General features: G+C 40.2%; 1 protein-coding gene across 1 annotated transcript; it reads left to right on the forward strand.

The window, feature by feature from the left end:
* The first annotated feature begins 639 nt into the window (after nt 1–639).
* RBM43 (RNA binding motif protein 43) lies at nt 640–12738 on the forward strand. Its single transcript, XM_081575111.1, has 4 exons — nt 640–681; nt 6912–7119; nt 8173–8261; nt 9305–12738. The coding sequence occupies exons 1-4, from the start codon at nt 679–681 to the stop codon at nt 10031–10033; spliced, it is 1029 nt and encodes a 342-aa protein (XP_081431237.1). The 5' UTR covers nt 640–678; the 3' UTR covers nt 10034–12738.
* The last annotated feature ends 4061 nt before the right edge of the window (nt 12739–16799 follow it).

A 16799-nucleotide genomic window follows, 5' to 3' on the forward strand; every position in this document is an offset into this window, starting at 1 on the left:
GGATATTACCAACACTTTTAAATTTTTGCCAATCTAATCCCCAGAGAAAGGGATCCTGTTCTGATTTCAGCTTGTATTTCTTAGTCGTGGAATTGGATTTCTGCATACTAGTCAGCCATCTGCTTTTCTTACTCATGCTCTCTTTGACTCTGAAGCTATGTATGTAGATTCCCTGCGTCCCAATAGGTGTCTGGCTGAGGAATCTGAGCACAGGGTGGACAGGGTGGTGAGCTCTTTCTTGGTATGGACAGTGAGCCGTCCATCCTGCGCCCTGCGCACCTAGCTGCTGGCCCTGGGTAGGTGACAAGAGGAGAGACAAGCATGGCGTGGTGAGAACAGGGCTAGGGAGATAATAAGGGCGTAAAGAAGGATCATTCAGCTTCTACTGCGCGCAGGACACAGCCCCGGGGAGAATGCCCACACTCTGGCCAGGGAATCCTCTGGCCTCTCTTCAGCTTGGTTTCAAAAGTTGCAAAATTACCGGGGGCGTCCTTACAGCCGCTGTCCCAGGTCCAGGCTCCCCTCCCGAGGGCCCCAGGCCGCAGAACCGCGGGGTGGGGCGGAGGGGCGGTCTCCAAGAGAGCGGGAACAGAAAACCGAAACCAAAACCTGTCCGCCAGCCCGGGCTCCCCTAGCTCTGGGCCCCGCCGGCCGCCGAAGGCGAGTCTCTCCTCCGCCATGGCAAGTTGCTTTTGTTTTGGGTTTTGCAGGGCGGAGTGGTCCCCGTGCCGTCATCCGGTCCCCCCAAGATCCGGAGGACCGGCGTGAGTGAGGGGTGACCCGGGGAGGCGCGAGGAGGGACCCCAGAGGCAAACCCAGCCCAGCCTTTCCGCACCTGCCCGGGTGGCAGTCCGGCGCGCTCCTGAAATTGACCGTAGCTGTGCCGCCAGGTCCGAAGGCGCGCATCGCCGCGGCCGCCTCCCGCACCCAGTGCCCGGCTGTCCCGGACACAGCCCTTTGTTCGAGGAGTGGCAGTGTTAGAGCTAACTGTTGTCCTCCCACGCTTTGGGGAACAGGAGCGAAGAGAATTGCCCAGAAATGGAGGCCACCGTTTTCTTTGTTAAAGGGCCAGCCAGAAGGGTTGGAGCCAAGGACACAAGTTGGGAAAGCAGCCTGGTGTCTTAGCGGGAATTCTTTTCTCTTGTGGCCTTAGTTCTTTCTCTAGACACAAAGGGCTTTGTGTTGTCACCATCTTGGATGCCTAGCAAGAATTGTTAGCAAATTTAAGATTTAGCCTTCCGTGTTCTTTCCATCGGGTGGGGGAAAATCCCTTGGAGGAGGACACGGCAACCCACTCCAGTATTCTCGCCTGGAAATCCCGTAGACAGAAAGGAGCCTGGAGGTCTGCAGTCCAGGGGGTCCCACAGAGCGGGACAAGACTGAGCGACTAAGCAGGCAGGCTCCTTTTTGCCATCAAGCGCCTGAAAACAGTGGCAGGGGCCTTCCATTTCAGGTGAGAAACGCCAAAGCAGTTGTGAGTTTCAAGTGTGATTTTGTTTACCAGGGGCAGTAAAGGCAACTTGAATGAAACCAATTTTAAGAAAAGGAATGTAAGTCGATGAAGTGGATAAATTTAATTATCTCTCCCTAGTGCTTTCCTTAAAAAATAAATTCAGTTTATCTTTATATCTTTTTGCTTTCTGATAGGATGGTCAAAAGTCTCTTAAAACGTATCACTGATACAGGGAAAATGGCATCACCTTGATACCTCCTGGCCTGAATTTTGCTCTTATTTCAAAAAAACTGTATCTCCATGTGATAACTATTGAAAGGGCTATCTCGAAGACCTCTCTTTTTCTTCTTAATGGTGGATGGAAGAGATGAATAGCCGTCTGTTGATTTCAAAGATAAATTTTACACATTTGAATAAAGAAATATGACACTAGTATTGCTGAAGGTAGTGGCGAAGAAGTAAGATTCTCTGAATTTAAATTGATTGAAAGTTTTTCTTTGATACTGATGAAGGACAAAAAGGATGCTAATTCATTAGCCACTTTAACCATGGACCGTTAGATGCACAGTAAGTCAAGACAAATCTTCTATGAAACAAGATTCCCTGAACGTCTGAATAGTCTGTCATTTTTTTTTCCTCTTCTAGAACTATTTTAAGATAATTACATCTTACACATGGGGCTAGGATGGAGGAACACATTTTTATATTTTTACTGTCTCCTATGCAATCTAGTTGTCCCCAAATATTTTAAGAATCTGTTTTGCTCCATTGAAAGTACCTACCATAACAAAGAGTCAATTATGAATTTCCCTTTTAAGAGATACAAGGACCTTTGCTTTCTTTGTCTCAACAGAAGCTATTTGCATCCTCCACTCCTCTGTCCCTTTGTTTTGCTGTGAACTCTTTTTGCATTTTAAATTAAATTTGACCATTAATTAAAATTTGACCTCAGCCGTCAAGGTCTGTCTTTCATGAAGCCTTCTTTGACTGCTTTAGCCAGCATTAATCTTGCTTCCTAATTCAGAATGGCTTCTATTGTGTGTTTTAGCATTTTCTTGTGAATGGTCTTGTATCCTTCTCACATTTTGGGGTGTTGGTCTGTTCTTGTTAAGAAGATCTTCCTCTTTTTGTGTCTATCAAGCACTGCTAAAATGATTTACATATGTGTCTGCCTCCTCCTCACCCATAAGGGAGGTCCCCTTTGTGTGTGTGTTGGTAATCCTAAAGCCTATCCAGGTGCCCCACACATAATAATTGTTCAGGAAATTTTTATGGTGGAACAATTTCAGGGTAAGGGGTGTTTTATATCTTGTATGTGTCATCTTTGGTACCCGACATATTGCCAGGGATAGAGCACATGCTTAGTTAATACTGTATTAGTTAATTGATCAACTGATTGACAAGATATTATGTATTCTAAGAAATGCAGGTACATTTTTGCCACCCTATGTTAATAACTACTGGCTGAAATGTCAAAGGAAATACTGAGAGATCAGTTATCATTGACTTCAGTCATTTTCTATTGAATTCCTGTTGTGATAAATGAGGATTTCACTGGAGTGAACTCTGACTTTTCCCTTCTTCCAAGTTTGGAAGTTTTAATAGTATTTTAAATTCTCCTATGGACTTTTTTTATTTCACTCATAATACACTTAAGATTATAGTATTATATGATTTTCTGTAATCTAAGTATAGATTTTTCTTTTTTTCTCAACTTCTGTTAGTTTTGCCTTTAGTCTTCTATTGATAGGGTTGAATGATTCCATTTTATTCTGTAATCATATTTAAGTCTTTGGTAATTTTGAAGATTTTTACAAAATTCGTCTAAAAGTTTATGAGAGTGTTTATATTATTATGCAAACAGTAAATATTGTTTACAGCAGGGTCTAATAGATTCTGTATTACTTTTTCTCCTTTTGGTCCAATGTCATGTGTATTTTTCCTTTTTCCAGTTACAAAAAAATATTCCTAACAGCTGTGTCAAATAGAATCTTTATTTGTAGTCTGTAATTTATTCCAAATATGCCATGCTTTAATTTTCTGATGATCTTTAGGCTTGGGCTTTTTCAAATACCAGAAAGGATGGGAGGGGCATTTGCTCTGGGGTGCCAGCACCTATACTAGCAGGTCAGATTCTCCCTAGAATGTTCATTTAGTTTTGTCTTGCTGCTAGCTTTTCAACTAATCATTCTGGTTTTGGTCCCTTTTTTAATTCCTGAGGTTCTGCCAAGAAGATTATCCCCTTTCCATTGCAGCCCCCACTTCTTTACTCTGGGTTTACCCTGTCATATACTTCCACATACTTTTATGTCTTTCCAGTCTTCAACAAATTTGTTGCGATCTCTCCTGTGCTGCTGATTGCTCTCCTTAACTGGATTTATTATCTTTTTTATTCTATTTTCATTTTCAGTTTAATGTACTCTTGGGATAGGACATAGTATGTGTGCTTAGACTGATTTCTTTATCAGGGAGGTCAGAAGCAGTTTGCCTATGGCCAGTAAAGTCTGACTCTGAGTATACAGAGTCCTCTGAAATGAAAACCAAAACATCTTTGTGATTGATCAACCATGACTTGAACCCATGAGATATCCTGTCCTCCTTGGGGATAATTTAGGATAGATTATATCTGAGCTCTGGTGTAATCAGGCTGGACTAACTATAGAAGCATTGGGAGAAGTTTATAGGTCTAGTTCCCTAAATGAGCTGGGGAATAAATTAAAACATTAATATAAGAAGTTAACAGAGAGTGTATTATAATCATAATCCCTTATGATTATACAGTGGAAGTGAGAAATAGATTTAAGGGCCTAGGTCTGATAGACAGAGTGCCTGATGAACTATGGACGGAGGTTCGTGACATTGTATAGGAGACAGGGATCAAGACCATCCCCAAGAAAAGAAATGCAAAAAAGCAAAATGGCTGTCTGAGGAGGCCTTACAAATCACTGTGAAAAGAAGAGAAGCGAAAAGCAAAGGAGAGAAGGAGAGATATACCCATTTGAATGCAGAGTTCCAAAGAATAGCAAGGAGAGATAAGAAAGCCTTCCTCAGCGATCAATGCAAAGAAATAGAGGAAAACAATAGAACGGGAAAGACTAGAGATCTCTTCAAGAAAATTAGAGATACCAAGGGAACATTTCATGCAAAGATGGCCTCAATAAAGGACAGAAATGGTATGAACCTAACAGAAGCAGAAGATATTAAGAAGAGGTGGCAAGAATACACAGAAGAACTGTACAAAAAAGATCTTCACGACCCAGATAATCACGATGGTGTGATCACTCACCTAGAGCCAGATATCCTGGAATGTGAAGTCAAGTGGGCCTAAGGAAGCATCACTACGAACAAAGCTAGTGGAGGTAATGGAATTCCAGTTGAGCTATTTCAAATCCTAAAAGATGATGCTGTGAAAGTGCTGCACTCGATATGCCAGCAAATCTGGAAAACTCAGCAGTGGCCACAGGACTGGAAAAGGTCAGTTTTCATTCCAATCCTAAAGAAAGGCAATGCCAAAGAATGCTCAAACTACCACACAATTGCACTCATCTCACACACTAGTAAAATAATGCTTAAAATTCTCCAAGCCAGGCTTCAGCAATACGTGGACCGTGAACTTCCAGATGTTCAAGCTGGTTTTAGAAAAGGCAGAGGAGCCAGAGATCAAATTGCCAACATCCGCTGGATCATCAAAAAAGCAAGAGAGTTCCAGAAAAACATCTCTTTCTGCTTTGTTAACTATGCCAAAGCCTTTGACTATGTGGATCACAATAAACTGTGGAAAATTCTGAAAGAGATAGGAATACCAGACCACCTGACCTGCCTCTTGAGAAACCTGTATGCAAGTCAGGAAGCAACAGTTAGAACTAGACAGGGAACAACAGACTGGTTCCAAATAAGAAAAGGAGTACATCAAGGCTGTATATTGTCAGCCTGATTATTTAACTTATGTGCAGAGTACATCATGAGAAACGCTGCGCTGGAAGAAGCACAAGCTGGAATCAAGATTGCCGGGAGAAATATCAATAACCTCAGATATGCAGATGACACCACCCTTATGGCAGAAAACGAAGAACTAAAGAGCCTCTTGATGAAAGTGAAAGAGGAGAGTGAAAAATTTGGCTTAAAGCTCAACATTCAGAAAACTAAGATGATGGTATCCAGTCCCATCACTTCATGGCAAATAGATGGGGAAACAGTGGTTGACTTTATTTTTCTGGGCTCCACAATCACTGCAGATGGTGATTGCAGCCATGAAATTAAAAGACACTTACTCTTTGGAAGGAAAGTTATGGCCAATTTAGACAGCATATTAAAAAGCAGACAAAGGTCTGTCTAATCAAGGCTATGGTTTTTCTAGTGGTCATGTATGGATGTGAGAGTTGGACTTTAAAAAAAGCTGAGCACAGAAGAATTGATGCTTTTGAACTGTGGTGTTCTAGAAAACTCTTGAGAGTCTCTTGGACTGCAAGGAGATCCAACCAGTCCATCCTTAAGGTAATTAGTCCTGGGTGTTCATTGGAAGGACTGATGTTGTAGCTGAAACTCCAGTACTTTGGCCACCTGATGCGAAGAGCTGACTCATTTGAAAAGATCCTGATGCTGGGAAAGATTGAGGGCAGGAGGAGAAGGGGATGACAGAGGATGAGATGGTTGGATGGCATCACCGACTCAATGGACATGAGTTTGGGTAAATCTGGGAGTTGGTGATGGACAGGGAGGCTTGGTGTGCCATGGTTCATGGGGTCGCAAAGAGTCGGACACGACTGAGCGACTGAACTGAACTGAACTGAACTGAACAGAGCATGAGCTCAGGGAAGAATCTGCTTGCAGCTGATCCCCTGTGCCCAGGGTGGCATGGTCTGCAATAGCGTGTGCTCTCAGTGGTTGGGTTGTATCTCAGATGTGTGCTGAAAGGTAGGGTTTACTCCACTGCAGTCCCAATATTATTGCTGGTGTTTCATTGATTTATTTTTTATAGTGACTTTTCCCTAGTTTTGACCAACAACAAAAAAATAAGAGGGAACGTATTTCTTATTGTCTTATGTACTTTCAACTCTAGAATCAAGAATACATACGGTCAAATCCAAACTATCACATTTTGTGATTAGTTTGACTTTTAAAAAAAAATTTGATTTAGAAAACTATCTCTTAATTTTTTCCTTTGTGATTACAATTATTTTTAGGTCTTTCTAACATCTGGCGAATATTAACCAGTGTTTTCCATTTTTTAAAAAAGAGGGTTTACTTTTTACATTTTAACTCTCAAATGTATATAGCATATATGCTGGTATATGGCGTGAGGCCAGGCTCCTATCCTTGATATTTTTCTTTTCAGGTATCTGATCAGTTCCAAGAGGGCCTTTATTAAATAAAATAGCCTTTCCCACTGGTGTGTAATATTGCCTATATTAAGTAGAATCTTATATACTTAAAAAGTGTCCTATTGTTTCTTTCACAGGCATCAGTTTTGAATGTTAAGGAATCCAAAGCTTCTGAAAGAACAATTGTAGTTGCTGGTCTTCCAACTGGTATTAATGACCAGTTACTGACCACATTAGTGAAGATTCACTTTCAAGATACTGACAATGGGGGTGGAGTTGTTGAAGATGTGACATATCCAACAAGAACTAAGGGAGTTGCATATGTAACATTCAAAGAAAAAACAGGTATTTCCAAATCAAATTTTTATAACCTTAGAAATACTTCTGGAATGAAATTAAAAAGATGGTTGGATAGCATCACCAACTTGATGGACATGAGTTTGAGCAAACTCTGTGAGATAGTGAAGGACAGGGAAGCCTGGTGTGCTGCAGTTCATGGAGTCACAAAGAGAAGGACACAACTTGGTGACTAAACAACAGCAGCAACAAAAACAACAACAACAACAAAATAATTCATGGGATTGGTAAAGTTTAAATTTAAAAAATAGTAATTCTATTCTTGAATATAAAAGTGGCACAATAGTGCGTTAGGAAAAATATATGTGAAAGTGCCTTATGATAGAGTTGTCATTAATCGAAAAAGTCTTAAAGACTTCTTGTTTTCTGTATTTTAAGTCCATCTATATCATAAGATAAAGGTGATACATTTTATTGTAGAAAACTTGTAAAATACAGAAAAAAGCCCCACAAAAGCTATCCGTAATCTCGTAAACAAGATAGGTGATGCTTTATTAATGGGAAAGTTGGACTGGGGAAATATGGCTTGGATCTGAGGTCACATTGAGCCGTTTTCTTCCTGGCCTGCACCTGACATAGGTGAGAAAGTTGGGTCTGCGGAGCTGTTCACCTCTCTAGCCTCATGGATTGTGCATGCCAGTGCCTTGAGAGAAGGGGGAGGGAAGGAGAATTAGTGAAGAAGACTGAGCAGGTCAGCCAGTGAATCAGAGGAAAACCAGCCGGGATAGTGTGATATCCTGGATTCAGAAAGGTGAAGTCTCCTCATGACCATAATTAACAGAGTGGTGGGGGATTTACTTTTAGGTGTTTGTTATGTATGTAACACACATAACATACATGTGTTTTATATATATATATATATATGTATAAATTTTAATATATTAAACTAGAAGGAAAAAGGATTTAAATGCTGAATTTAGAGGAAAAACAGAAAAAAATCTTACGTATTTTAAAAGAATTGAACATCTCTATTATTATTAATTAAAATAATTATTACTGTATTGTGCCACAAACCTTTCTGATGGCCCCTCTTCCACGTAGTTGCAGAGAATGTCATCAGAAAAAAGGAACACTATCTAGCAGACATGGTTGGATCTGTTCAACTCACAGTCTCCCATTTCAGTGAAAAGGTAGGTGTGACCCTGAAGCCATGTTGATCGTCTAGATCCCATGTTTTCTGCCAAGTGTCTCCTACCCAGGAGGCAGAAAGCACCTTCACCCCATGACTTCTAGAAAAGAAAGTGCAAGCTCCTTAACCTGGGTCAATGTTAAAGGCCAAACCTGTGTCTTGAAAGTTTTTTTGTTATTGCTTGTTCTGTTTTCCTGTTTTTCTATGATGCTCTTGATACTTTTTTTTTTTTTTTTTGTCCTCTCCCTGGTGGCTCAGAGGTTAAAGCATCTGCCTCCAATGCGGGAGACCTGGGTTCGATCCCTGGGTCGGGAAGATTCTCTGGAGAAGGAAATGGCAAACCACTCCGGTATTCTTGCCTGGAGAATCCCATGGACGGAGGAGCCTGGTAGGCTACGGTCCACGGGGTCGCAAAGAGTCGGACACGACTGAGCAACTTCCCTTCCTTCCTCCCCTTCCTTGATACTTTTAAAGTGACAATGAGCTCTTATACTGTCATGGATGATGTCTGGCATCTACCTAAAGACTTATTTTGTGGGGTAAAAAACCAATTTGGATGAACATTAAAAAGGAGCTTTGAAGACACAGATAAGGAGGAAATAAGAGGAAAAAGTAAAATTCAAAGCATTGATTTAAAACTTTATTCTGTAACAAAGGTAGGGTTCTCTGCAGCCATCCAATGAACTTCTCAAGAGGGGGGAGGGCTCTCTCCAGGGACCCCTATCCACGGAGCACCAGTGGAACAGTTTATCTATGCGTTCTGCTTAAAACTTTGATTCAAAAAAACATTCTGCCTCTAAATAATATTTAATTAGCTCAATTTGGGGGAATCCAGTGAGGAACTGTGAACCCCACATCGAACACTGTGGCCTTGATAGGTTGTGGGGCCCCTTTAATGGGCAGTTATGGGGCAAGAAGCCAGTCTGTCAGGCTTTGGAGACCTGGTTAGTGCTACTGCTGGGCAGACAAAGTGGCAAAACAAGAATGTGTTTATGCAGTCTTTCCCCGAGGTGGTGCTGTTTTAACTTCTCTGTTTAATTTTAGGTCTTCAGCTCTGTAAAGGCTGTCCTTGATCTTTCTGTTTTTCGGAGTCAAATCCATCTAGAAAGTCTGGTAATGGACCTGAAACGGGAAATCCCAACGTTATGCTTAAGTCCTTTGGAAGCCAATGGAAGAATCTCTGTTCAAGGAACATTTCTGGCTGTCAAGAAGCTCAAAGAATCTTTGCTATTAAAAGCAAGTTTTCTTTTAGAAAAAAATAGGAGAAGACAGAGCCCCAGGGGAAGTACACAGAGTAGTCACTCTTTAAAGCCACCCAGGTCATTGACACCTGAGACTACGAAAAGAGGAGAAAGTCTTGTTCTTGACACAGATACTTTCCTTTACCTGAAAAAGAAGAGAGAATTTTATGAAAGCACACTGAGAAAATTTCATGTTCTATGTCAAGAGACAGTGGATGGTGAAATTACCACACTTTGTATAAAGAATGCTCAAGGTGGTTCTCAGCCAAACAATGAAAAACAGGTAAAAGAGTTCATTGAGAAATATTCACATGCTCTTCACTTTGAGCTTACAAAGGAGACATTTATTTTAGAAGGAAAGGAAGGTAGAGAGAAAAAAAATATTAAGTTGGCATGTAAGCAGCTAAGTTTGAGTTACCTTCAGGTTCTGGTTAATTTCTATAAGACACACATTGATGTTATAGGACCTCCTTCTGACACATACTTGTTTAAAAAAGAGGTCATGGAATTAATAAGGCAAAAAGTTAGGTAATAAAATCCTCAGCAGTACTAACAAGAAGGGCTGATACCTTCCTTTACTAAGCAGTGGTGATGTCATGCGTGATGCCAGCTTTACACACATTAATCTCATTTATTTATTTGTTTTTGGCTGTATCGCACAGCTTATGGGATTTTAGTTCCCCAACCAGGGATCAAACCTGGGCCCCCTGCAGTGGAAGTGCTGAGTCCTAACCGTTGGACTGGCAGGGAACTGCCTATCTCATTTAATTCTTGTGACCATCTTTCATCATAGGCATTGCCACTCTCATGCTACAGGAGAAGAGACTAGGATTTGAGAACGTAAAAACCCTTGTCTGAAGTTATTTAGCTGTCCATCAGTAAGAGTTCAACCCAAAGATAGTATCTAAGGTATAAAAGTTAAAAAACTCACTAAACTTTGAGGAAACCTCACTTTCTCTGCAACCCCACATTCTTAGGAAAAAAAATAGCCTTTAGTGAACTCAAACTGGGTCTCTGTGACAATCTCGAGGGGTGAGAGGTGGGAGGGAGGTTCAAAAGGGATGGGGCATGTATATACCCATGGCCGATTCATTTTGATGTATGGCAGAAACCAACACAATATTATAAAGCAATTATCCTTCAATTAAAAATAAATAAATTTTTAAAAGAGCCTTCATTCTAACACATAAGAAGTTTGATTATTATTATGCCATTGACAATATTTACACATTTATAAAGTTACATAAGCTTAACATTTATAAAGTTTATGTTTACCACAAATAGAATTAAAATGTTAGCAAAACTCACCTGAGAAGCTGCTTAGATGATAAGTATTTCTGATGCAGGTAGTCATTACTTGACTAAATCCCATATTGGTATAAGGCTACTGGACATACAAGACATTTTTACTGTCGCTTACTTAGCCTAATTGCTTATATAAAATGTTGATTCTCTTGTTGAAATGATGTAGTGTCTATTTTATAATTGTAAAAGTAATAGCATTTCAGCAATAGGATTGTGGACGATGAGAATAATAGCAAACACTTACTTGCTAGGCATAAGTTTAAGTGCATTGCCTATCTTGACTCCTTCAGTCCTGACAGGAACCCTGTGAGGTAGGCACTGTCTTGATCCCCCTTTCTCAGATGAGGAAACTGGTGCCCAGTGATGGAATGTAACTTGCCCATGCTCTTGGTTAGTGAACCGTTCTTCTCCCTTTCATAGTGTTCTGAATGCTACTTAAACAATTGAGAAATGTTCCTTTAAAGATGACAGAAGGATTTGAAAATTTTTTACTGAAAGAGAAGTAAAACTTGTAAGTCATTGGGCTGTCTGTGACTGACTTGCATTTAATTTAGCATTAAGCTAGTTTTCAGTATCTGGGGCACTGCAGAGACCCTCCCAGGATTATAAAACATACATCTTGCTCATCTCAACGTAAACAAACATGATTATGATGATTTGAACTGTTTGTAGCAGTAGAAAAGCTTAAGACAAATCTATGTGCTTTTCCTTTTTCTTAGCTACCTAAATCCCAACTATATAAATTATCTCCATTTCTTTGAATGTCTTATTTCATTTCTCTACGGCTAAACTTTTTGTCACGGGAAACTTCTGTTTATATTAAGTACCCAATAAGGTATCTTTAAAAAGGTGTTTGGTTTTCATTTTGCTTCTAGGGGTATTGTCTCAGTCTAGGTGTTTGGTTTTCATTTTGCTTCTAGGGGTATTGTCTCAGTCTAGGTCCGATCAGGAGAGAGGAGGCACACAGTAATTTGAACAGGGAAAGTTTCAGATAAAGAATTGTTAGCAGTTGGGAATTGGAATAATGAGGGATTGGCTCATAAGAAATAGAGAAAACTCTACCAGATATAGAAATAGCAGATACAAGGAGTTTAGATAGAGCACCCAATGAAGAACCTCCTCCCATCCACCATGCACCCCAGAACTGAAATCCAGACTTCGCTGGAGGGTTTGTGTCAGGGGATCTTGCTAGAAATCCGCCCTCTAGGGTACTGGAAGAGTCTGTTCACAGTGGGTGTCTGCCTAGGGACCCGCCCTTACAACATGCCTGAGGGGGTTCCTGCTGGCCAATGTGTACTACAGCTGCTGAGTGGGGGGAGGCCTTCTGTGGGGGGTTGGGGGGGCTGGACACGGGAGCAGCTACCCGTGCTGCAGGAGCCTAATGTTGGAGAAGCTGCCTTTGCTGAAGAAGCTGGGTAGGTATGGGGGGGACGCCGGATTCTGAAGAGCCTGCCAATTTAATCCACTCAAGTAGGAACAAGACTTTCTTCCCGCAATGCCTCTCCAGCGCCCTCTACTGAGAAAGCCTAACACCTTGTCAGCTACAAGGGGAAAATATTTAAAGGGCCCAGATTTGTTGTTACTGAGTAGGCATAGAGGATGAATTTAAAGCTGAGTTAATAAATTGATAACTGGTGCAGTTGTATTTGATACCTGCACAGGTTTTCATTATTACCACAAGTTTAACACCAATAGAATAGTCTTTCAACAAAGAGCTGGGTCAGAGTGATGATCATTCCTTGATTGCTAGACTGAATGCTGCTAACTGGTTTACAGGTATGAATATTGCATCTTTTGTTTGAGAAGATTATTGTTTCAGGTGTTTTACATATTGATGTCCATTTTAGAGTTCATTTAGTGACACTCTCCTTATAATATGCTTGTGTAACCATTTTCTATCCTTAATAAAAACTGACTCTTTAATCTTCAAAATGGTAGTAGTGATTTTTATTAAAATTTATTTTTGAAAGTTGCTGATGCCTAGGGAGATAATGTGGATTCTGTTCTGTTGTCAAGCCTAAACCCTCCTATGTGTCTGCCATTGGGAGAAAAACCTATCATTTAATTAGATAGTAAGTTGGTACTTTTCAGAGAGGCTGCAGAATGTGGTAAGAGCCATTATCAAATTAAAAAAGAAGATGTGTGAGTTTCACTCATGATGAACAAAGGAAAAGAGTAGGAGAAAGGACTCTGAAACATTTGAGTAAGAAACTCAGGGATTTTTGTTGTGCTTGTCCTCTGGGTTCTGGAGACAACAGTGTGACGTTAACAGAAATGTTCACTGACTCTTTAGAATTCAACATGTAGTCTGGCAGAGAAAGTAAACAAGCCATTACAGCAGTGCTTGCTATACACACACAGAAGCACTTGGGGTAGAGTTGGAGAAGCAGTTCTTACCTATGATATGTTAGTCATTTCCCAATTTTTAGCATAATTCTCATGGAAAAAGTGTTAAAGTTTTATCTACCTTATTATTGAGTAAATGAGCATAATGACAAAACTGATTCAAAAAGGACATGAGAAATGAAATTTAAAAGTCAACAGGAGAAAGCATGTTAGTAAGAATTGCTAAATTAGAAACAAAACTTGTCAATGCAATAAACCTGATTTGGAAGGTTGTTTTCTCAGCTAAACAGAAAATAATCACACCTTAGCAGTTTTTTAAGAAGTTAAATTTCTAATTTTACAGAGTTGTAAAATGTCATTGCCCTAATCAACTGTGATATTAAGTGAAACAAACTTGTATTCCTCAAAAGAGATGACCCAAAAGTGGGCTTATTAGAGCATGTCTAGCATGGCATCGAAAGGTCACAGAATTATTTTTTGCCTTCTCTTTGTGTTTTGAGTAATTTTCTTCAATAAGCGTCAGGAGAAGCTCCCAGAGCTTATGGATGACAGCCTATGGATGGATGTTAGTCCAACGGAGGGATGAGAAGGGAGAACAGGACAGTACTTGGTTTGGTAGATGAATACCAAGTTTAGGGATGGCTGAATTTCTTTTTTAATGCTTTGTAAAAGAGGTCATTTATTGGATAAAATACAGGAATGCAAACACTGCCAAATCATCAGTAAAGATTTTACTCCAGCATTTTCATTTTTCCAAGTAATGCCTATTTACAAATCACGGAATATTTGTGCTTTTTCATATATGAAATTTTAATTTAATATATGGAATTTTAATTTGTAGAATTTTAACTGCATTTAGCCGTTCAGAAGTTAAAGTTCTGAGTAGATTGTCAATATAATAAAATTTAGCTATAAAGCATGTTGCTATTCAGAAATTAAGTTACAAATAAACCTTGGACAAATAGTGCATTTTGTATTGCTTTTATGTTACTGCCTGTCTCTGAGAACAGAGCACCTCTCAATTTCCACTAATAACCTATATCGGGACTAACTGGATGGCTCTTAAAAATGCTTTTACATATAAATATAAAATCATACTTCAAAATGAGAAGGATGGCTAAATCTTAACAGCTTTGGTTATTATATACAACTTCTAACTTAGGGACAAGATTCTTTGATTCCTCTATGAAAAACTCACATATATAAAGGAGTAAAGGGAAGGAAATGTCAAATTTGCCTTGAGAATTTCTCCATCTAAACCTTGTTAGTGACAAGGTATGGAGCTCCCAAAAGACAGTAGTTTAAGGAATGTAACTATCCTGTCAAAATGTCATTACTCTAGGACCATTTCCTGGTATGAATACTGGCTTAGGAAACTCAAGTGGGAACTTTTCCATATTCTCCACCCACCCTTTCCCTTTCAGCTTTTACCTCCTCCAAACTGAGTGGTTCTGGAAAAGTTGCTCACCCCTCTAGCTTCAGTGTTCTCAGTTGTAATCTGAAAATAATACCTATTTTGCAGGGTTATTGAGTTTTAGAAAACATGTTAAGCAAGAGATGGTCAAGAATTGTAGTAGCAAATTCCCTTGCGGTCCGGTGATTAGGACTCCACATTTTCATTGATGACTGTGTGAGTTCGATCCCTAGTTGGCTAACTAAGGCACTTTCCTAAGCCGCGCAGTGCAGCCAGAAAAAAAAAAAAAGAATAGTGGTTATCATCGTGAGAGCTTGGTAACACCAACAGCCCAAGAAAAGCTCCCTCTGCTTGGAATACCTCATCTCAGAGCTGGCACCAACATGTTGCCGAAACTGGAAAACAAAGAGTCATTCTGGGTTTCTTCTCCTTTCCATTCATGTAGCCACCACCTTAGATCAGGCCTAGGTCGTTTCTTGACTCGTTTAGAGGGTTGAGTGGTATTCCCTCAAAATTCACGGCCTCTTGGAACTTCAGAATGTGATCTTATTTGGAAACAGGGTCTTTGTAGATGTGGTTAGTTAAGAATGAGGTCTTAACCCAGTGACTGGTATTCTCGTAAGAACAGGAGAGGACACTCTGGGGAGGGACTCAGAGAAAACAGGGAATATGCTCTTGTGATGACAAAGGCAGAGGGTGGAGTGACACAACGACAAGGAAGGCCAAGGATGGCAGGGAACCACAGGAATGGGGAGAGGCAAGGAGGAGGTCTTCCCTGGAGTCTTCAGATTGAGCGTGACCCTGCCAATACTTTGATTTTAGGCTTCTAGCCTCCAGAACCGTGAGAGAATAAACTTCTGTTGTTTTAAGCCACCAGCTTTGTGGCAGCTTGTGACGGCAGCTCCATAAACCAATACACATGGCTTTCCTTCAAAAAACTCCTGATCCTTACACTGACTCTCTGTGTGGGACCCTGTTGTATGCTCTATAGCCCCCTCTCTGTGATAGGATTTCACTGTACTTTTTGTTGGTTTCTTGTCTCCCTTTCCCACTACGTGGCTGTGGACTCCTTGAGGATTAGAATTTTTTTGTAAGTTTTTCTTATAAGGTTTTTCTTCTTGGCCATGCCATGTGATTCTTAGTTCCCTGACCAGGGATTGAACCCATGACCCCTGCAGAGGAAGCAAGGAGTCTTCCACTGGACCACCAGGGAATTTCCAAGGGCAGAAATTTTTGTCTTTTTTCTACTTTATCTATCCCCTGTTTATAACAGAGTGCCTGGCACAAAGTGGGCATTCCACAAATTATGAAATATATGAACAATTTCTGTGTTCCTCACAGAATTTAGTGCAGGATTTTATACTGAAATAAGTGTCTTATAAATGCGTGTTCATTGGAATTTTCTGTCTTTTTACATAGTTTTCCCACTTGCCAATATCATAAAGCTAATATCTCTAACCTTCTCTTTAGGATGTGTCCTCAATTCTTGTATCATTTCCTTTCGTACAGGAAACTCTAGCAAGACAAACACAAGCAGGCTGGCCAGTTATTGCCCTGGCAGGAAAGCATTAGGCATGTTCCCTGAATTCCCTCCATTTGCCTAGCTTCTGACTAGGTTTCACCAGTAAGACAAAGATTGCTTGTGACTTAATTTGATAGTTATGAAGATTCACTGGGTCTCTCTATGCTGGTATCTGGCTGTTGTCAGCTCTAGGAGCTCACTGGAGAAGTTATGAAGATTCACTTACTTGTGTAAGTCTATTAAGAACATCCCACAGTTAACATATTTCTGAGGAAAGCAATATGAGCAGAATATTAATACCTCCTTTTGATTTTCTATGGATTAAGGACGGGAGGAAATTAGTCTAACAAATATCTCACTGATTAAGATATTATAAGATTAACTTAAAGAGTAGGGACTTTTAGGGAGGGAGTGAGTAGAGGGACATAAAATATAAAAAAGGTTCTTTTTGTTGTTGGAGAGATTTGTTTAAATAATTTCTTGAGGAGAATAAAAAGATAAAATGTAAAAATGGTAGCCTTTTCCGGGGATGTGTATGAAGATTGGGAGGAACAAGTTGCTCCTGGTGAAGATAGATGTTTGAAGTTTATCAAAAATGTCAACCAAATTAGACAGCTCACTCACCTTCTTTCTCCCTGGCAAGGTACCTGTTAGACTGAAAAGCTCACAATTCCCGTCCCTCACCAAGCATTTTGGATTCTATCTCCATAC

The sequence above is a fragment of the Giraffa tippelskirchi genome, chromosome 3, assembly GCF_054371585.1.
Source record: "Giraffa tippelskirchi isolate mGirTip1 chromosome 3, T2T-mGirTip1v1.2.pri, whole genome shotgun sequence".
In the NCBI taxonomy this organism is placed as follows: Eukaryota; Metazoa; Chordata; class Mammalia; order Artiodactyla; family Giraffidae; genus Giraffa; species Giraffa tippelskirchi.

Bases quoted from the DNA above. Each gene is read 5' to 3' on its own strand.
- RBM43 (XM_081575111.1), top strand. The intron at 7,120-8,172 runs GTATTTCCAAAT...TCTTCCACGTAG, and splicing joins AACATTCAAAGAAAAAACAG to TTGCAGAGAATGTCATCAGA. The intron at 8,262-9,304 runs GTAGGTGTGACC...GTTTAATTTTAG, and splicing joins TCTCCCATTTCAGTGAAAAG to GTCTTCAGCTCTGTAAAGGC.